This window comes from Neomonachus schauinslandi, chromosome 8 (genome assembly GCF_002201575.2).
Source record: "Neomonachus schauinslandi chromosome 8, ASM220157v2, whole genome shotgun sequence".
Lineage (NCBI taxonomy): Eukaryota > Metazoa > Chordata > Mammalia > Carnivora > Phocidae > Neomonachus > Neomonachus schauinslandi.
Window position 1 is genome coordinate 5,854,534 of NC_058410.1, and position 23,010 is coordinate 5,877,543.

Consider the following 23,010-nt stretch of genomic DNA (forward strand, 5'->3'; position numbering starts at 1 on the left):
ACATGTCTACAGCTCACATCATGCTCAGCGGTGAAAGGATGAAAGTTTCCTTCTGAGTTTAGGAACAAGACAAAGCTGCCCGGTCTCACCACTCCTATTCAACATGATATTGGAAGTCCAAGTTAGAGCAATCAGGCAAGAAGAAAAATAAAAGGTATCAGAATTGAAAGGGAAGAAGGAAAATGGTGTCTATTTGCAAATGACACAATTTTATATAAAGAAAATCCTAGGGAGGAGCTAAGACGGTGGAATGATAGGAGGACTCTGAGCTTGCCTCCTCCCTTGAACACAGCTAGATCAACATCAAATCATTTTGAACAACTAGGAAATTGATCTAAGGATTAAGAAAACAATCTGCACAATTGGAGGGAGAGAATGTGGCAGATGCAAGGTTCGGAGATGAGAATTGGGGGAGAGAAAAGCTGAGGTGCCATGAAGGGGAGGGAGACCTTTTTGCAGAGAGAAGTCAGGGAGAGAATGAGAGAGCAGGAAAGAGAGCAGCATGTGGGGTTCATGCAAGACACCATGGTGTGGGGATCCCCCAGGTCACATAAGGAGAGAATGCTCCCGTCCTGGAGTACGTTTGGAAGAGGGTATATTGCCTCTCCAAGGACAAAAGGTCCACTGGGCATCATTGAGCGGCTCTTCAACAGCAGGAGACAGAGGCACAGACAGAGGGCAGATAACCTCATCGCAGCTTTTTGCTGTGTGCAGCCCTGCAACTGCTTTTCTGGGACAGAACGGTGCCAGGCACAGTGCTGTGAGGCTCTCCTCCAGGGGAGGGAAGCAGGTCTGTGCCTTGTGGGTCCTTAAGATTGGGGGTTTTGAATCCCAACTGTCATCAGAGATAAAACACAGGAGAACTGTGGCACCAGGCATGCCCATGGCCGGACACAGACTGGTTGAGAGCAGGGATCTGACAAAAGCCTGGGACACAGAAGGGGAGATTTTCACTTCTCTGTGAGGGCCTCCTGAATAGTGGCCACTGAGAGTCTCCTCCCCAGAGATGAGAGGGCAGGATGATGCATTCTTCACCACCCTCACCCGCCCACCAGCACAGTTGGACTTCAGAAAGAAATATAGTGTCTTCAGTAGGGGCTGGAGTTGGTTACCAGACCCCACCCCCCTACGCCTGGCAGGGGTAGCTTTACTAGGGCAGGTCTGACTGTGAGCCAGCACAGCAGGCCTCTCCCCCAGGGGACCAACACAGGCCCCTTGCATGGAGCAAGTCTACTGATCATAGAGTCCTCCTAAGTGTCAGCTTCAGTTCTGGTGGAAATAGGATCAGGCTTTCTTTTTTAGAATTTTTAAAATTTTTAATTTAATTTAATTTAATTTAATTTAATTTAATTTAATTTAATTTAATTTAATGATTTTTTTCTTTGGAATCAGGCTTATAGTTTTTTGTTTATTGGTTGGTTGGTTTGTTTCCTTTTCCATTTCTCTTTTCGTGGATCAGGCTGCTTTTTTTTTAAAAATCAGGTTTATCTTAATAAACAAATCAAAGCACATCTAGTTAAAGGTCCAAACACTCCCCATAGCAAGCAAGGAGGAATTCTGCAGAGGATTGACCTGTGGGAAAGAGGAGCCCAAACACAACAGCAGAGTGCACACAACATACACCAGAAACACTTACTGAAGCGCCAGGCCCTGGACAGTTAGGGCCCCTTCTTAATATAGTATTACTCTCAGGAGCAGGAAACATAAGCTTTCATAACACCCAAAAGAGAGAAACTTAGACATAATGACAAGATGGAGGAATTCTCTCCAAAAGAAAGATCAAGAAGAAATCACAGCCAGGTATTTCCTCAAAACAAATACAAGCAATATATCTGAACAAGAATTTAGAACCACAGTCATAAGAATACTAGCTGGGCTTTAAAGAAGCATAGAAGACACCAGAGAAACTCTGAGTTCAGAGATAAAAGACTAGTCAGGCCAAAATAAAAAATGCTATAACTGAGATGCAAAACCAACTGGATGTAATCACAATGAGAATGGAGAAAGAAAAGGATCGAATAGGTGATATAAAAGATAAAATTATGGAAAATAATTAAGCTGAAAAGAAGAGGGAAAGAAAATTATTAGATCATGAATATAGACTTAGGGAACTCAGCAATTCCACAAAGCACAGTAATATCCATATCATAGGAGTCCCAGAAGAAGAGTGGGAGAAAAGGGCAGAAGGCTTATTTGAACAACTTATAGCTGAGAACTCCTTATCTGAGGAAAGAAACAGGCATTCAAATACAAGTGACACAGAGAACTCCCTTCAAAATCAACAAACACAGGGGCGCCTGGGTGGCTCAGTCGTTAAGCGTCTGCCTTCGGTTCAGGTCATGATCCCAGGGTCCTGGGATAGAGCCCCTCATTGGGCTCCCTGCTCAGTGGGGAGTCTGCTTCTCCCTCTGCCCCTCACCCCACTTGTGCTCTCTCTCACTTTCTCTGTCCCTCTCTCAAATAAATAAATAAAATGTTTAAAAAAAAAAATCAACAAACACAGATCAACACCAAGACATTTCACAGTAAAACCAGCAAAATACAAAGATAAAGAGAATTCTGAAAGCAGCTAGGGACAAAAGATCCTTAAACTACAAGGGTAGACACATAAGGTTAGCAGCAACCTGTCCACAGAGACTTGGCAGGCCAGAAGATAGTGGCATGATATATTCAACATGGTAAATGTGAAAAATATGCAGCCAAGAATACTATATAGCAAGGTTGTCATTCAGAATAGGAGAAGAGATAAAGACAAGCAAAAACTAAAGGGATTCATGAACATTAAACCATTAAACCAGTTCTGCAGGAAATATTAAAGGGGACCCTTTGAGTGGGAAAGAGAGACCAAAAGCAACAAAGACTAGAAAAGAACAGAGACAATCTATAGGAACAGCGATACAATGGCACAGATAATTACAGATAATACAATGGCACTACATTCATATCTATCAATAGTTATTCCTTGAAATATATAAACTACCAAAACTGAAGCAGGAAGAAATAGAAAATTTGAACAGACCTATAACCAGCAAAGAAAGAAGTGGTAATCAAAAATCTCCCAAAGAACAAGAAAATAAATGGACTCAATGCTCTAATCAAAAGACACAGGGTATCAGGATGGATAAAAAACCAAGACCCATGCTGCTTATATGACACTCATTTTAGACCCAAAGACAGCTCCAGACTGATAGTGAGGGGGTGGAGAACCATCTACCATGCTAATAGACATCAAAAGAAACCTGGAGTAGGCATACCTATATCAGACAAACTAGATTTTAAACCAAAGACAGTAATAAGAGATGAAGAAGGGCACTATATCATAATAAAAAAACAAGAAGATCTACCAATTGTAAATACTTATGCCCCCAGCTCTTGGGAGCAGCCAAATATATAAATCAATTAATAAAAAACTTAAAGAAACTCACTGGTAATACAATAATTGTAGAGACTTGAATATCCCATTCACAGCAATGGACTGATCATCTAAGCAGAAAAACAACAAGGAAACAATGGCTTTGAATAACACACTGGACCAGATGGACTTAACAGATATATTCAGTGCATTTCATCCTAAAGTAGCAGAATACATAGTCTTTTAGAGTACATATGGAACATTCTCCAGAATAGATCACATACTGGGTCGTAAATCAGGCCTCAACCAATACAAAAGATCATACCATGCATATTTTCAGACCACAACACTAAGAAACTTGAAGTCAACCACAAGAAAAAATTTGGAAAGACCATAAATACATGGAAGTTAAAGAAAGAACATCCTACTAAAGAATGAATGGGTTAACCAGGAAATTAAAGAAGAAATAAAAAAAAAAAAATACATGGAAGCAAATGAAAAGGAAAACAGGACAGTCCAAAACCTCTGGGACACAGCAAAGGTGGTCATAAGAGGGAAGTATATAGCAAGACAGGCTTTCTTCAAGAAGCAAGAAAAGTCTCAAATACACAACCTAATGTTTCACCTAAAGGAACTGGAAAAAGAACATCAAATAAAGCCTAAGACCAGCAGAAGAAGGGAAATAATTAAGATTAGAGGAGAAATAAATGATATAGAAATAAAAAAAAAAAACCCAGCAGAACAGAACAATGAAACTAGAAAGAATTAAAAACTGATACATCCCTAGCCAGACTTATCAAAAAGAAAAGAGAAAGGATCCAAACAAATAAAATCACAAATGAAAGAGGGGAGATCACAACCAACACCGAAGAAATTCAAACGATTATAAGAGAATATTATGAGCAATTGTATGCCAACAAATTGTACAATCTGGAAGAAATGGATACATTCCTTGAAACATATAAAATACCAAAACTGAAGCAGGAAGAAATAGAAAATTTGAACAGACCTATAACCAGCAAAGAAATTGAAGTGGTAATCAAAAATCTCCCAACAAACAAGAGTCCAGGGCCAGATGGCTTCTAAAAATTCTACCAAACATTTAAAGAATAATTAATACCTATTTTTCTGAAGTTGTTCCAAAAAATAGAAAAGGAAGGAAAACTTCCAAACTCATTCTACAAGGCCAGCATTACCTGGACTCCAAAAACAGACACAAACCCCACTAAAAAGTAGAATTACAGATCAATATCCCTGATGAACATGGATGCAAAAATTCTCAACAAGATACTAGCTAATTGAATTAAAAGGATTACTCACCATGATCAAGTGGGATTTATACCTGGGCTGCAGGGGTGGTTCAATATCTGCAAATCAATCAACGTGATACACCACATTAATAAAAGAAAGGATAAGAACCATATGATACTCCCCACAGATGTAGAAAAAGTGTTTGACAAAATACAGAATCCACTCTTGATAAAAACCCTCAACAAAGTAGGGATAGAAGGAAAATACCTCATCATAAATAGGCCACATATGAAAGACCTACAGCTAATAACATCCTCAATGGGGAAAAACTGAGAGCTTTTCCCCTAAGGTCAGGAACATGACAGAGATGTCCACTCTTACCACTGCTGTTCAACATAGTACTAGAAGTCCTAGCCTCAGCAATCAGACAACAAAAAGAAATAAAAGGCATCCAAATCAGCAAGAAAGAAGTCAAACTTTCACTCTTCACAGATGACATGATACTCTATGTAGAAAACCCAAAAGACTCCACCAAAAAATTGTTAGAACTGATATAGGAATTCAGCAAAGTGGCAGGATATAAAATCAACGTAATGAAATCTGTTGCATTTCTATACACCAATAATGAAGCAGCAGAAAGAGAAATCAAGGAATCGATCCCATTTGCAATTGCACCAAACCTATAAGATACCTAGGAATAAACCTAACCAAAGAGGTAAAAGATCTGTATGCTGAAAACTATAGAAACTTATGAAAGAAATTGAAGCTAACACAAAGAAATGGAAAAACATTCCATACTTATGGATTGGAAGAACAAGTATTGTTAAAATGTCTATACTACCCAAAGTAATCTATACATTCAGTGTAATCCCTATCAAAAAACCATCAGCATTTTTCACAGAGCTAGAACAAACAATCCTAAAATTTGTATGTTCCACCCCAAATAGCCAAAGTAATGTTGAAAAAGAAAAGCAAAGTAGGAGGCATCACAATCTCAGACTTCAAGCTACATTATAAAGCTGTAATTATCAAGACAGTATGGTACTGGCTTAAAAACAGACATATAGATCAATGGAATAGAATAGAGAACTCAGAAATGGACCCACAATTATATGGTCAACTAATCTCTGACAAAGCAGCAAAGAATGTTCAGTGGAAAAAAGTCTCTTCAACAAATGGTGTTAGGAAAAGTGGACAGCAATATGCAGAAGAATGAAACTAGACCACTTTCTTACACCATACACAAAAATAAATTTAAAATAGATGTTATACCTAAATTTAGGTATAAATTTTCCTAAATCATCAAAATCCTAGAGGAGAAACACAGGCAGCAACCCCTTGGACCTCAGCCACAGCAACTTCTTACTTTATCTGTCTCCAGAGGTAAGGGAAGCAAAAGCAAAAATGAACTACTGGGAGATAAAATGCTTCTGCACAGTAAAGGAAACAATCAACAAAACTAAAAGGCAACCTTCAGAATGGGAGAAGATATTTGCAAATGACATATCTGATAAAGGGCTAGTATCCAGAATCTATAAAGAACTTATCAAAATTAACACCCCAAAAATAAATAATCCAGTTAAGAAATGGACAGAAGACAGGAACAGATGACATACAAATGGCCAACAGATACATGAAAAAATGCTCAACATCACTTGGGATCAGGGAAATATAAATCAAAACTACAATGAGATATGATCCTCATACTTGTCAGATGGCTGAAATTAACAACCCAGGAAACAACAGATGTTGGTGAGGATGCGGGGAAAGGGGAACCTTCTTACACTGTTGGTGGGAGTGCAAACTGGGGCAGCCACTCTGGAAAACAGTCTGGAGATTCCTCAAAAAGGTAAAAATAGAACTACCCTATGACCCAGCAATTGCACTACAAGGTATTTACCCAAAGGATACAAAAATACTGATTAGAAGGGGTACATGCACCCTGATGTTTAAAGCAGCATTATCAACAATATCCAAATTATGGAAAGAGCCCAAATGTCCATTGACTGATGTGGTATAAAGAAGATGTGGTATATATTATATACAATGGAATATTACTCAGCCATCAAAAAGAATGAAATCTTGCCATTTTCAACAAAGTGGATGGAGCTAGAGAATATTATGCTAAGCAAAATAAGTTAGAGAAAGATAAAAATACCATATATTTTCACTCATATGTGGAATTTAAGAAACAAAAGAGATTGACATTGGGGAAAAAAAAGAAAGAGAGGGAGGCAGACCATAAAAGACTCTTAATGATAGAGAACAGAGGGTTGATGGAGGGGATGTGGGCGGGAGATGGGCTAGATGGGGGGATGGGTATTAAGGAGGGCACCTGTAATGAGCACTGGGTGTTGTATGTAAGTGATGAATCACTGAATTCTACTCCTAAAACCAGTATTACACTATATGTTAGCTAACTAGAATTTAAATAAAAACTCGATTCCAAAAAAAATCAATAAAAATTAAAAAAATAAGCTTACACAGTGATGCATGTCAATTATTTCTCAGTAAAACTGGAAAAAAAAACAATGAAAAAAATGAAGGTGAAATAAAGACATTTTCAAATAAAAGAAGACTAGAAGCAGCAGATCTATACCACAAGAAATAATAAAGGCAGAGGAAATTCTTCAAGATGATTGAGAAGACATCAAATGGAAAACTTGGAACTTTGGAAAAGCATGATGAACACTGGAAATGGTATATATCTGAGTAAATGCAAAAATCTTTTTGTTTCTCTTTGCCATTTTCCTCTATTTCTTTATAAAATATATACCATTTTAAAAACATTGTTTCAAAGTTGCAATGACTTAAATAACAATCATAATGTAACTGCTAATCATTCAAATACATTGAAGATAACATTTTTAAAATAGTACAGTATAGATTTTCTATATTAGAAGACGATTTCACTTTTTATGTGTAATGTACATGTCTAGAAATGTGGCATCATAATTCTTAATAATTAGGATTCTGTCCAGAAATTACTGGCTTATTTTATGATGTGCAGCTGTTGAGGGATTTTATCAGTTTAGAAGTTCACAAAAGCTGATACTGCATTGCATTTCTTGTAACATAAAAGATAACTAAATAATTTACCTAAAAAACATAAGAGCTTTATTGGTATATATTATCTAAAGTTTAAAAATATTTTCAACAGTATAGACTGTTGTGATAACTGGAAATAGTTTTTTAAAGAAATGCTAATTGAAAATTATTTGAGTTTTTTTTTAAATATCATAAAATTATAAGGAAGATGCTCCTGTATGGTGTATATTACAAAATTTAACAGAGACTGTGACAAAAGATGGAAAAATTACCCGTGTAGTATTATCACTTCACTTAACAACTTTTCACAGGGTATGCTGCTATTATTATTTTGGTTTTGATCCAAAGTCAAGATTTGAACAAATTTTAAAAAAAAGTTAATTTTAAAGCAATTTTCTAATTAGTTAATTTCGTAAGGTAAAAACTGTTTTTATCCTAAAGAGTATTTTTCATTTTTATATGTAATTATTTAAATATGAACACTTAATATACATCATCTTGATTTAAATATATTTTCTTTTTTTTTTTTTTTTTTAAAGATTTTACTTATTTACTTGACAGAGAGAGAGACAGCACAAGTAGGCAGAGTGGCAGGCAGAGGGAGAGGGAGAAGCAGGCTTCCCGCTGAGCGGGGAGCCCGATGCGGGGATCGATCCTAGGATCCTGGGATCATGACCTGAGCCGAAAGCAGCCGCTTAGCTGACTGAGCCACCCAGGCGCCCCTATTTAAATATATTTTCAAAGAGTGTGAGCCACTCTGAAATCTGGTGGATTTTTGACACCAGTGCAGCCCCAAATACATCTTTGTGTATACTTATGTACTTCTTCCAGAGTCTAACATTCAGGTTTGCACAGTCGGCTCCTGAAAATCTGAGTTCCTCCACAGCCTGACATCAGCTCATTCTTAGAAGGGCCTTCAAAGCGTACTTGTTTAAATATAGCTTCAGAAATGGGAGAAATCATGCATACTAACAGAAGGTGATTTACCCCTAAGGTCAGTGGGAGTCCATGTGAGAACCACACTGCAGTCCTTCGTCACTGTCACAGCCGTGCAAATGTTCTTTATACGCCACAGTGAAAATGTTATGCCGGTTCCAATGACAGCAAAACTTGTGCACTCCATTGTCCTAGGGCTTACACGCACGTTATGGCGACCACAGGAGGTAACTTTAACTCACCACTGGGCACATTTTTGTCCACAGCATCATTGTCCAAAACAATCTAATGTGAGTCACGAAAGCAAACCGCATGCATAACTTAACATTTTCTCATCAAATTAAAAAGTAAAAAAGAAACAAGTAAAATTAACATTATTAATGTATTTCACTTTGCTCAACATGTACAAAATGCTACCATTTCCACGCATTGTCTGTATAGGAGCTGAAGCGATGTTTTGCATCCCTTCTTTCATATAAGGTCTGCAGAGTCTGGCGTGGGCCATGCTCAGCCATGCTTGCCCTATGTGCCTTTGTGCCTATTAGCCATGCATACCTATCGGCGACTGTGTTGGAAGTGTAAGTGTAGAGATTTAAACAGACCTTAAAAGCTTTGGTTCATGAAATTAACATTTATGGAGCACCTGCTGTATACATGGCATTGTGCTGTGTATTCAAAAGTGTGCAAAGGTAAACAAGAGAATGTGTCTGCGTTCAGCTGCTTACGCTTTTGTCAGGAAAATGGATGAATAGTTACGTAACTGCAGGTTGATAAACCATTTCAGCCCTTTTTTCCTATAAAGTTAGCACATTGTAAGGTTGTAAACAGTGCACAACACCACACAGCTTTCAGAGAAGATGAACGTTGGGGTCCGCCGCACAGAGCCAGTAAAATATACAACGAGAATGCACATCCTAGAGCTAAGCATCCTGACAGCCCTGGTGTGCAACACCTGGGTTGAAGCTCATTCAGATTCCTTATCTAAAATAATACATACATTTATGGATACATTATTGGTCAATTTCAATTCTGAATTTCTCACTTTCTTGCCAGCTTTTCTCTGTGCTCCTCATTATGTGTTAATCTTGGCAGTACAGGTCACTTCCAAATCTAGTTCAAGATGTCATTAGCTCTTATTGAGCACTAAAAAGCAAGACTTGGCTTTTTCTAGCTTTGCAGATGCACAGTTCCACCTGAATGAACTTGAAATGTTATAACAACAACGGCATTCATAAATCTACATTGACTATGGGAAAAACATATTGATTAAATTCCTTTGGATCTTAAGATTAAGATAAAAGGGGCACAATATGTTAATTGGGATAACAAATATTAAGCATGTATATAACAGGAAGTATAAGCTTTGCTTCTTGTCCTCATGAAGCTGACATCTACTTGTAGATGTTAGGGTGGAACTCTTTTCTGCTACGCCTGACATTTCCTTCCATGTGACAGGAGCTCAGCTAGTGTGATAGCCTGGCCCTCCTCCTTAACCACTCTGCCCCAGAGGTGATGGAGTGACTGATTCTATTGGTGAAATTGGGAAGGATTAAATGGGTAGCTTACAGCAACATTGTTCCTAAATAGTGACCTTTCTATGGAATCTTGGGCACTTTCTTGGGCCTTGGTAGGATCCTGTGGGGGGCCCAGAGGCCACATTTACATTTAACAATCTGCACAACAAGGGCTCAGATGTCCAGCATGGCTATGTCCTGGGCACCCTGCTGTGCAGGGCTCTTGTCCCTTAGATGCTGGATGGAGGAGTATCCAGGGGATCTGAGGAAGGATCAGGGCAATGCAGGGATAACTGAGGTGGGGAGAGGAGAGCTTGGGGTAGTGGCTAGTGAGAGAGGTTTGGAAGTATTTTCGTATTTAACAATCCATACTAGTGTATAATGGTGCAACAGTGGACCTAGTGGGGACACTCAGGCTTTTGTAAATCTGTGTGGGACTATCAGAGCCTCCATAGATTTTTAGCATTGTGAGCAACCTCCAAATCCAGGTTGTTTAAGTGCACTATAAGGCTCAGGGTGTGACGGTCTACATAGGCTGAGCCCCTCCCCAGGGCAGGGGCCACACCTCTGATTAATCATAGGCTGGTGTTTAAACCTGATGGGCAACATTTCTGCAAAGAAGACATCCAAATGGCCAACAGACACATGAAAAAGTGCTCAACATCACTCGGCATCAGGGAAATACAAATCAAAACTACAATGAGATACCACCTCACACCGGTCAATTGTATGGCTAAAATTAACAAGTCAGGAAATGACAGACATTGGTGAGGATGCAGAGAAAGGGGAACCCTCCTACACTGTTGGTGGGAATGCAAGCTGGTGCAGCCACTCTGGAAAACAGTATGGAGGTTCCTCAAAAAAGTTGAAAATAGAGCTACCCTACGACCCAGCAATTGCACTACTGGGTATTTACCCCAAAGATACAAATGTAGTGACCCGAGGGGACACCTGCACCCCAATATTTATAGCAGCCAAATGTCCAAAAGAGCCAGACTATGGAAAGAGCCCAGATGTCCATCGACAGATGAATGGATAAAGAAGACGTGGTATATATATACAATGGAATATTATGTAGCCATCAAAAAATGAAATCTTGCCATTTGCAAAGGCATGGATGGAACTAGAGGGTATTATGCTAAGCGAAATAAGTCAGTCAGAGAAAGACAATTAACATATGATCTCACTGAAATGTGGAACTTAAGAAACAAGGCAGAGGATCATATGGGAAGAGAGGAAAAAATGAAACAAGATGAAACCAGAGAGGGAGACAAACCACAAGAGATGCTTAATCTTAGGAAATAAACTGAGGTTTGCTGGAGGGGAGGGGAGGTAGAGGGATGGGGTAACTGGGTGATGGACTTTGGGGAGGGTATGTGATATAATAAGCACTGGGTATTATATAAGACTATCATAGACCTGAAACTAATAATACATTTTATGTTAATTAAAAATAAAAAAAATTTTGGGGCGCCTGGGTGGCTCAGTTGGTTAAGCGACTGCCTTTGGCTCAGGTCATGATCCTGGAGTCCCGGGATCGAGTCCCGCATCGGGCTCCCTGCTCAGCAGGGAGTCTGCTTCTCCTTCTGACCCTCCCCACTCTCATGCTCTCTCTCTCTATCTCATTCTCTCTGTCAAATAAATAAATAAAATCTTTAAAAAATAATAAAATAAAAATTTTAAAAAATAAATAAATAAATAAAAATTAAAAAAATTTTAAAAATTTAAAAAATAAAAACAGAAAAAATAGTGCAGGGAGGAGAATGTCCCCACTCTTGTATTTCTTCCACATGATAGGAAGTGTCCCTTCCCTGACCCTTTCTTGCCTTCCTCCTCCCCTTGCCCACTCATCCTTAGGGGTGGGGGAAGTAATTTCCCTGATTGGTAAATTTGGGACCAATAATCTGCTCACATCCGGCACAGCTTCTCCATTTTTCACCTGACAGGGTGCGTGTAGTTTCCTCTCCTTCCCTAGGCTGTGCATCCTGCTGGGCAGACTCCTCCCAAGATCACTGCAGCTTAGTCGCTCGACTCCACACTGGCTGTGTCTACTGCACGTCTGATCCCTCTCACACAGCTCCACTTTGTCCTCCGATGGCAATCACCACCAAACTCTGTGACTTACTTACTGATGTTATTGTTTATCTCATTCAGTTAGAATGTAAGCTCCAGGAGAGTAAGCTGTTACATCCCTATCATTATTGGGTGGTCCTCCTGCCTAGAACAGTGCCTGAGACATCATGGGGGCTTATTGTTGGCTGAAGAAATTCACAATTTATTCAGAATTCTGAGGAGGAGGACAATGCTATTTATAAAGAACTCAGAGATCTAAACTTTAAAGATGAGACAAACAGAGAAAAGTAGCGCAAAAAGACTCATCTAACGAAGATTGAAAGGATGTCACGAGGCAGAAGATATGATTGCTTGTCTAAATAAAGACACCAAAAATATGTGCTCGGGCTACAGAAGAACAGTGGTTGCATGAGGCTGGTTGGGAAGGACAGGTTTTGTGGAGGGTCTGCACTGATGGGTGAGGGGATCAAACATGGGGGGGTGCGTTTACATCTGTTTTCCTCCAGACTTGTCACAGGAAGGATCATCTACATGTAAGCATGCTAATAAAATCGTCAGCATGAACTCTTCATTTCTTGCTGCTGCTTCTGAGGGAATGACACAAAAAACAAAACAACAAATAATGGATTTTGCTTTAGTAAAACACTAGATAAATCAGAATCTAGTATTTTGCTTTATTATCTCTGCAAAAAGCAAGTAACAGTTCAGTATCATCAGTATGGCAAAACAGATTTGGTGTAGTGGATCACATGGCAATCCTCTGGTTTTTAAATTTAACATACAAGCTCTGTTTTATAGCATATTTGTGAAGGAATCAAAAAAAATTTTTTTACTAGACAAAATGCTATTGAAATCTAACATCTTCAAAATGACCTTGAATCCCAAACTACTAAGACTACAAAGTTTAGTATCATTTTTTATTTGTTTTGAATATGAACATCTCTGTGTTTTCTACTAACAGAAGCCCAGCTATGTAAATAACACAAATATATAAATGCCTAAATATAGGAGGATCTCATTTTACTTAAATATTAGTATGTTTCACATCACTGAAAACAAAGAATTTATAACTTTCAATTCTTTCTACTCACTGAACACAACTTTCTCTTTTTTAAAATGATAATCCATTAACAAATGAAAACACAATCTCATAAAAATATAATTTTATAACAATAATAAAACTTACACTTAAAGTTTTCCAGCAGCTTTTTAAGTGTAAGTTTGAAATTCTATTGCCAGGGATGATTTAGCCCCAGCTTCAAATGTGTAAAATTCTGCATAGCTTCCAGAGGTGTAAATAACTCCATCACAGTTGGTTAATCATCGACAGAATGTGCCACAGCATAGTTAATTAGTGCACTGTTCATTGTCTGAAGGAAACAAGTGGCTAGCTGTGCTAATAATTTTCATAATTTGGATTATCAAAGAAATCATGCTTAGATTAAAAATTCTGGAGGAGATCCACACAGAAAAGCAAGTTTTTTTCTAAAGACCACAGGAAGAAGATCTAAGCAAATTTTGAGGACTACTGTCTTTATTTTTATTGAAATCATTAAATGTAATGAGCCACATTAATGCAATATTAAATTTGAGATCCTAATGAGATAAATTTCAGTCATGGAAAGTTTTACCTTTTCAATGCTGAGTTCATTTTCTTTTAATATGGTATAATTTTATTTTATAGAATAATATATAAAATGAGAGATTCATACAGGACAAAGGACTTGGAAATATACTTTATTCCTATCTCCGCCATTAATTTCTTTTTTTTTTTTTTTCATGAATAGTTGGGTTTATTTCAACCGTGGGTTTAAAACCCTCGCCTTAGGCAAGAGACTATAGTAATTATACCAGGAATAGACAATTTCCTACACTGTCAAATATATAAAAGTTCCTCTTGCACTTTCCTCAACACTGATCAACAAGCAGATTCAGTCCACATTTGCTTTCATCATTCTACTGAGTTAACCCAAGCTGCTTCTTCAGAGACTCTGGCATTTCAGGTGGAGGAGGGCGAGGGAGCCTGAAGTAGACCTTCACAGAGTCGTAGATGAACCACTGTAGTGCAGTCAGAGTGCCAATCATGATGACACGGGCAAAGAGTCCCTTCCATACACCTTTAAATCCAAGTCTCTGAAGAACTTGAGAAGCACTGCTACCTTTCGCCTTATTCAACACAGATACCACGGAATCAGCAGGGTGAGAAACAATTGCACAGAAGACTCCAGCTATGTAACCTGCCACAAATGTTACCAGTTGCTCTGCCTTTGAACATTCACTTTGGGGCTTAGGAACCACAAACTTGTACAATGCTTCCACAGTACGCTCAAAGCAGGCAAATTTCATCATGGTGTATGGTATCTGTCTCATCCAGAGAGGGGCAACTCCCTTGTAGAATGCTTTCAAGCCTTCTTCCTTATACATTTTGGGAGCTGCATCCCTCAAAGTGTTGGCATAACCTGGTTGGGTTTGAATTCAAACCTTAGCAGCTTCCATAGGAGCCAGGGCAATGTCAGCAAAGAACGCAGCACTGGCAGAAGCAGCCAAATATAGTGATGTGCGCCAGAGACAGGCATTCTCCTCCCCAAGCATGTTGCTATACAAGACTTTGAAAACTTTGTAAAAGCCAAACTTGCAGGGCCCTTGCATAGAGTAGCCAGTGAAAGTCAGAGCCCATCCTTTAGCCAAACCACGAACACCATCCTCTTTAAGTGTAACTGAGAATCCATTAAATTTGCCCTTGTACTTCTGGGGGTCCACCTGCATACGGCATTTCACTAAATCCAGAGGAACGACAGCAGTGTGTGTCAGACCACAACTTAAGACCCCACCAAAGCCACACAGCGCATAAAACTCCATGGAGCCACATTCGCAGCTGTCCTCCTCCACAGCGGCTGGTGCCAGATTGTGGGAACGGCGGGGCTGCCCAGGGGGCCCCGAGGGGCTGCTGCGGGGGCCCATGAGGCCATCGTGTACCAGCTGCAGGTGGGGCGCATTGAAGGGGTTCGCCCGCGCCGGATGTGCCACGGACGAGAACATCTTCCTAAGATGGTGAACACACAACCGCTCCCTCGAAAGGCTGCTGCTCACAGAGTGCTACTAATTTCTTTTTTTTTTTTTAAAGATTTTATTTATTTATTTGACAGAGAGAGAGATAGCGAGAGCAGGAACACAAGCAGGGGGAGTGGGAGAGGGAGAAGCAGGCTTCCCGCCGAGCAGGGAGCCCGATGTGGGACTCGATCCCGGGACCCTGGGATCATGACCTGAGCCGAAGGCAGACGCTTAACGACTGAGCCACCCAGGCGCCCTACTAATTTCTTATTTATGGTCACATGATACAAATATCTCAAAGAACGAAATGTTTACTAAATGAATGAGCCTCGATAATATGTGAAGAACTATGTTAATGACTTAGATTTTTTTTGTTGTCACGTGGGCGCGCTAAATAGGTCTGTCCACATACTTTTTAGTCTTCTGCTTCATAGAATTTACTGAATGAAACACAGGATTCTACCCTCTCTCATAGTTATTTTGTCCCATATCTATACAAAAATAAGCAATCAAAGACTTCTGGAGCTGCAAAGATTCTTGGAAATCAAATTGTCATGGCCTTTTCTTTACTAACAGATAAAGAAACAGAAACAAGCCCAGGTAACGTGCTTTGCTCAAGGCTGAACAACTAGTTAAATAAAAAAGCTAAAGCTAATTTGAAGTTCAAGTAGTTCCATGCTTCCCTCATAGACGGTGTTAACAGGAATCCTCTGGACATGACTCATATGGATGTTTAGAAGGTGAGGAGCCTCTTTCACATTTCCCAACCCAGACCTCTTTCTTAGGGTAGGGAAGGGATGTATGACCCCCTGATTGTGTGAGGTGCTAGGCCACCACTCAGCACAAATGGGTCTCAGTGTCTCCTAGGAAACCTTTAGACTTGGGCTTGATTAAACTTTAGCCAAATTTAGTTAAAATGGGAAACAAACTATCTTTTGTCCACCTGTTATTCTGTGAACTGGTCCATGTGGAAGAAGGAAATGATATACAAATGACCCTCTTTTCACTGAGTGGTGTATAGAACCTGCAAACTAAAACTAGTCACAAGATCATATGTGGATTTGAATGAAAGACTGGTGGTTGAGATTCAGAGTCAATAGGCTGTGATTTTGCTGTAGAAATGTTGTTGTTATGTTGGCTTTTATTTCAGAAGAGATATGGATAGAAAAGAAGTGCTGAGAAAGAATCTCACAGAAGTACTGTGGTGACCCATCTTTGAAGAACCTAGCACAATCATTGTGCATGAGTGTGTGTGTGTGTGTGTGTGCTGGAGGGAAGCTATGGAAAACCTGAGGACCTACATGGAAAAAGGATCACTGAGTGAAGCGCAAGGGATTAAATTTTGGCCAAGTCCCCTTATTTTCTCTGACATGCCTCTGGAGGTTGTAAACTCAGAACAAAAACAATGAAGTTTGCCCAGGTGAGTCGGAGAGTTTAGATTTAGGAAGCTTTGAGAGAGGGGATTTAAAAAACAACCAGTTTAGCCGTGATACCCCAGCTAAACTTGCACTGCTGGATGCTGCTCTTCTGTGACTTGGGACCAAGATTCCTGGCTGCCCAGTGAGACGGCTGCTTTCTGTTTGAGCTTGGTGAACGGGGAAGTGCCCACAGGAAATTCTGGTTCAGTCTGGAGCTCAGCAACTTCCAGGTCTGACCAAGAAGGGGAAAGAGGGATCTGATTAACCCTCATACCTGAAACAACTAAAAAATATATGAAAAAATAAAATATATAAAAAATGAAATACATATGAAAATACATGAAACAATGGTTCTCAAGACATTGGACATTGGGTAATGAAGGACACTGATCCCCAAGAGACAGAAAATGAATGAGATAAGACTTGTGATTGCCCCCCACTCAATGGCTGGAGGAAGTCTGCAGTCAGTGGAGCAAAGAGGAGAAGCCCAGTGTTCTCCCTGAGGTGAGGAGACAGAGGGAATCCAGGGAGCCCAAGGCAGCTGCGGTTCCAGGGACAGAGGACCAGTGACAAGAGACCTACAAGAAGGAGAGCTCTGGAGGTCTGCAGCTGGTCCTCCAGTGTATTCAGCTGAATTCTGGTCACTTTGTGAGTGTGAGGAAACTACCTGGGCCTGGAGAAAGAAGCATCTGAGAGCCTTAGTGAGCACATGCCTGGAGCACTCATCGCAGGGAATATTGCCTGTTGCCTCCAGCCCAAATGGAAAACCTCATAAATCATGTGTCACTCAGTAGAGTACTCAGAAGGCTCAATAGTGGGGTAAAATTAGCCCTCAGGAAATGCTGCCTTGGTTCTACCTAACAAAGCATAAAAGCAAGACCTGAAGGGACCAAACTGCTTTCTGTGTTCCAGAACAAAGCTACAATACATTTATAGGAACCCAAAAGTGCCTACTACCCAGCAAGTTAAATTCACAATGTTTTTGCATAACAGATATACAAATAAACAGGAAACTAAGATGCATGATGAAAAGTAAAACCAATCAATTGAAACTGACTCAGAAATGACACAGATAACAGAATTAGTAGACAGGGATATTAAAGTAGTTATTATACTGTATTTCATATGCCCAGGAACCTATAAGAAAGACTGGACATCTTAAGTAGAGATGTGGAAGATATTTAAAAAAAAATTAGAACTTCAGAGCTGAAAAACAGCATTTCTGAGATGAAAAAGATAGTGGAAGCAATTAATGGCAGATTAGACACTGTAGAAAAAAAGACTGATGTACTTCAAGACATAGCAACAGAAAGTTTCCAAATAAAAAAAGGACAGAAAAATATGAGCATCAGTGAGCTATGGGACAACTTCAAATAGCTTAATACAAGTATAAGTGGAGTCTCCGAAGACAGAGAGGAAAGGGGGGGCAGAAGAACGAATAATGGCTGAAATTTTCCAAATCTGTTGAAAATTATAACCCAACAGATCCAAGAAGCTCAATAAACCTCAAGCACAAGAAACGTCACATCATAATCAAATTGTTTAAAACTAATGATAAAGGGCGCCTGGGTGGCTCAGTTGGTTAAGCGACTGCCTTCGGCTCAGGTCATGATCCTGGAGTCCCCGGATCGAGTCCCGCATCAGGCTCCCTGCTCAGCAGGGAGTCTGCTTCTCCCTCTCCCGCTCCCCCCTCTTGTGCTCTCTCTCTCTCACTCTCTCTCTCAAATAAATAAATAAAATCTTTAAAAAAAAATAATGATAAAGAGAAAATCTTAAAAACAGCCAGAGAATAAAAGATACATTTAATGTAAAACAAGATATCTATCTTTATTCCTCAAAAATATCTTTCAAAAGCAAACATTTCAGACATACGAGAAAGACTATTTCAAACATATGAAAAAATTGAAACCAGCAAAACTGCACTCCAAATAACGTTGAAGGAACTCAATAAAGCAGAAAGAAAATGATACCACATAAAAAACTGTTGCTGTAAAAAGAATAGATGAGCATCAGAAACGATAACTATATGAGTAAATTTTTCCCATTATTTAAGTCTTTGTAAAAGATAACTGACTATTGGAAGCAAGAATAATAACAATGTCTTGTTATTGGTTTATAACATGTACAAGTAAGAGGTATAATATAACACAAACCTTAGGAGGAAAGAAATGGCAGAATGCTGTTGTAATAGTCTTATACTATATGTTAAGTGGTATAATATCTTTTGAAGTTTTAGTGTGACAAGTTAAAATATATACTATAAACATTATGGCAACCATTAAAATAGAACAATAAAAATTCCAAACTAATAAATAAGGTTAAATGAAATCATAAAAAATACTTACCCCAACAAAATTTTTTTAAAAAGAAGAAAAATGGAAAAGCACAGATGGGGCAAATAATAATACAAATAGTAAGATGATATATTCAAAAACAGCCATATCATAATTATATGAAAGATAATCATATGAAAGGAAATTAAGTTAAATTAAAAGTCAGAGCTTATCAGATTATAGAAAAGACAAGGCAAAATTCTATGCAGCATCTAAAATAAAAAACAAGAAACAACAAGTGTTGACTAGGATGTAGAGAAATAGGAACTGTCATGTATCATTGATGGGAATGCAAACTTGTGCAGCTACTGTGGAAAACAGTATGGAGGTTCTTCAAAAAGTTAAAAATAGAACTACCGTACAATCCAGTAATCACACTACTGGTTATTTAGCCCCAAAATACAAAAACATGAATTCAAGGGGATACATGCCTCCATATGTTCATTGTAGCACTCTTTACAATAGCCAGTCTATGGAAGAAACACAAGTGTCCATCAACTGATGAATGGATAAGGAAGATGTGGCATATGTATTTCTATAATGGAATATTATTCAGCCATAAAAAGGAATGAAATCTTGCCACTTATACTATGTGAAATAAATCAGTTAGAGAAAGACAAATACCATATGATTTCACTCATATGTGGAATTTAAGAAATAAAACAAACAAACAAAGGGGAAAAAAGAGAGAGAGAGAGACAAACCAAGAAACAGACTCTTAATTATGGTTACCAGAGGGGTTACCAGAGGGGAGATTGGTGGGAGGATGGGTGAAATAAGTGAAGGGAGTTAAGAATACACATATCCTGATGAGCACTGAGTAATGTTTGGAACTGCTGAATCACTATATTGTACACCTGAAACTAATATAACATTGTATGTTAACTATACTGTAATTAGAATAAAAAAGTTAAAAAATTATATGCAGCCTCCAAAAAACATACTTTAAATATAAGACACAGTAAATTAAAAGTAAAAAGGCTATATTAACATCAACAAAGTAGCATTTAGAGCACAGATATCTACCAGGGATAAAGATGTTTATTTCATACTGATAAAGGGGTTCAGTTATCAAGATGATATAAGAATCCTAAACATTTATGCGCCCAATAACAGAGTTTCAACATACACGAAGCAAAAGCTGATAGAACTGCAGTAAATATTAGAGGAAGCCATAACTATGGTTATATTTTTGTTCGTGTTTTGTTTTGTTTTGTTTTGGTTTGGTTTGGGGTTTTTTTGCTTTTTTTTGACAAAGCAAAGATGCTTATTAAAAGAAAATTCTCAAACCACACTGAAAGATGTTCGCAAAAGTGGATGTGATGTAGATCAACTTTGGAATGTAGGGCCACTCGTTCCTACTCCTTGGGTGACGCACACACTCTTGCCTGCTTTATCACATGGGACCTGGTGACTCCCCACCCCCCCAACCCCCATTGCAAGCTACAGGAAACACACACAAAGAAGACTTCCCCTGTGGCCAGGCTCCTCATCAATGACAGATTTCAATACCATTTTCTCAATAACTTACAGAACAAGTAGACCAAAAAAATCAGTAAAGATATAGAAAACTAGATAATATTATCAGTCAATTGATATGACATTATCAACCAATCTAATTGACATTTATAGAGAACTACAGCCAAAATGGTAACATGCACATTTTTTAATGTGCATACAGAACATTTACCAAAATAGACCATATTCTGGGTCATAAAACAAGTCTCAGTAAATTTACAAGAATTCAAGTCATATAAAAAATGCTATCTAACTATATGAAATTAAATTAGAAATTAGTAACAGGAAAACATCTGGAAACATCCTCAAATAGTTGGAAATTAAACAAAACTCATGTGTTAAAGAACAAATCAAAAGAATAATGTTGAAGTATTTCAACTGAATGAAAATAAACTATATCAAGGTTTGTGAGATGCAACTAAAATAGTACTTAGAAAGAAATTTATAGCAATAAAATCCCTATTAGAAAAAAAAGAACTATCTCAAGTCAATGAACTCAGCTTCTACCTTAAGAAATTAGAAAAAAAATAGAAAATATGAACCACAGTAGAAAAAACAAAGGAAATAAGAAATATGTGAGTGGATATGCATTTCCTTGAGGACTAGTGATGTTGAACACCCTTTCCTCTGTCTGTTGGCCATTTGTATCTCTTCTTTGGAAAAATGTCTATTTAGGTACCCTACCCATTTTTTAACTGGCTTGTTTTCTTGTTTGTTTGTTTGTTTGTTTGGTGATGAGTTGTGTAAGTTCTTTATATATTTTGGATATTAACCCCTTATTAGATATATCATTTGCAAATATTTTCTCCCATTCAGTAGACTGGCTTTTTGTTTTGTTGATGATTTCCTTCACTGTGCAAAACCTTTTTGTTTTGATGCAGTCACAATAGTTTATTTTTGTTTTTATTTCCCTTGTTTTAGGAGACATATCTAGAAATAGGTTGCTATGGCTGATGTCAGAGAAATTACTGCCTGTGTTCTCTTCTAGGATTTTTATGGTTTCAGGTTTCACATTTAGGTATTTAATCCATTTTGAGTTTATTTTTGTGTATGGTGTTAGAAAGTGGTCCAGTTTCAGGGCACCTGGGTGGCTCAGTCATTAAGCATCTGCCTTCAACTCAGGTCATGATCCTGGGGTCCTGAGATCGAGCCCCGCATGGGGCTCCCTGCTCAGCGGGAAGCCTGCTTCTCCCTCTCCCGCTTCCCCTGCTTATGTTCCCTCTCTTGCTGTATCTCTCTCTGTCAAACAAATAAAATCTTTATAAAAAAAAAAAAAAAGTGGTCCAGTTTCATTCTTTGCATGTTGCTGTCCAGTTTTCCCAGCACCATTTATTGAAGAGACTCTCTTTTCCCCATTTTATATTCTTGCCTCCTTTTTCTTTTTTTTTTCTTTTGAAGATTTTATTTATTTGACAGAAAGAGACACAGCAAGAGAGGGAACACAAGCAGGGGGAGTGGGAGAGGGAGAAGCAGGCTCCCCGCAGAACAGGGAGACTGATGCGGGGCTCGATCCCAGGACCCCAGGATCATGACCTGAGCCGAAGGCAGACGCTTAACGAATGAGCCACCCAGGCACCCCCTTGCCTCCTTTTTCTTAAACTGACTAGATAAGCATGGTTTAATTCTGAACTCTGTATTCTGTTCCACTGATCTATGTGTCTATTTTTGTACAGATATCATACTGTTTTGATTACTATAGCTTTGTAGCATATCTTAAAATCTGGAACTGTGATACCTCCAGTTTTGTTCTTTTTTTCTCAAGATTGCTTTGGCTATCTGAGGTCTTTGTGGTTCCATATAAACTTTAGTATCATTTGTTCCAGTTCTGTGAAAAATGCTGTTGCTATTTTGTTAGAACAAATCAAAACCACAATAAGATATCACCTTACACTTGTCAGAATTACTAAAATAAAAAAGACAAGACATAACAAGTGTTCGTAAGGATGTGGAGAAAAAAAGGAACCCTCATGCACTGTTGGTGGGAATTAAATTGATACAGCCACTTTAGAAAACAGTATGTAGGTTCCTAAAAAATTAAAAACAGAAATACCATATGATCCAATAACTCCACTACTGGGTATTTATCCAAAGAAAATGAAAACGCTAATCTGAAAAGATACATGCACCTGTATGTTTATTGCAGCATTATTTACAATAGCCAAGATTTGGAAGCAACCTAAGTGTCCATCAATGCATAAATGGCTAAAGATGTGGTATGTAGATATAGATATAATGGAATATTAGCCATAAAAAGGGATGAGATTTGCCATTGTGACAACATGGATGGACTTTGAAGGCATTATGTTGAGAGGAATAAGTCAGACTGAGAAAGACAAATACTACATGATTTTGCTCATATGTGAAATCTAAAAACACAAAACAATTGAATAAACAAACAAATAGCAGAATCAGACCCATAAATATAGAGAACAAACTGATGGTTGCCAGTGGGAAGGGGGTAGGAGGATGGACAAAATAGTGGGAGTGGGAAATACAGACTGTAAGTTATGGAATGA

The 23,010-nt window shown here is 38.5% G+C and overlaps 2 protein-coding genes across 2 annotated transcripts in view; both read right to left on the reverse strand.

The window, feature by feature from the left end:
- Positions 1-23,010, reverse strand: part of PACRG (parkin coregulated) — a 523,314-nt gene that overhangs the window by 257,148 nt on the left and 243,156 nt on the right. The gene's annotated exons all lie outside the window — the stretch shown is intronic.
- LOC110583352 (phosphate carrier protein, mitochondrial-like) lies at positions 14,131-15,213 on the reverse strand. The gene is given in 1 exon segment (XM_044917426.1): positions 14,131-15,213. A coding segment is annotated over 1 exon segment (1,083 nt).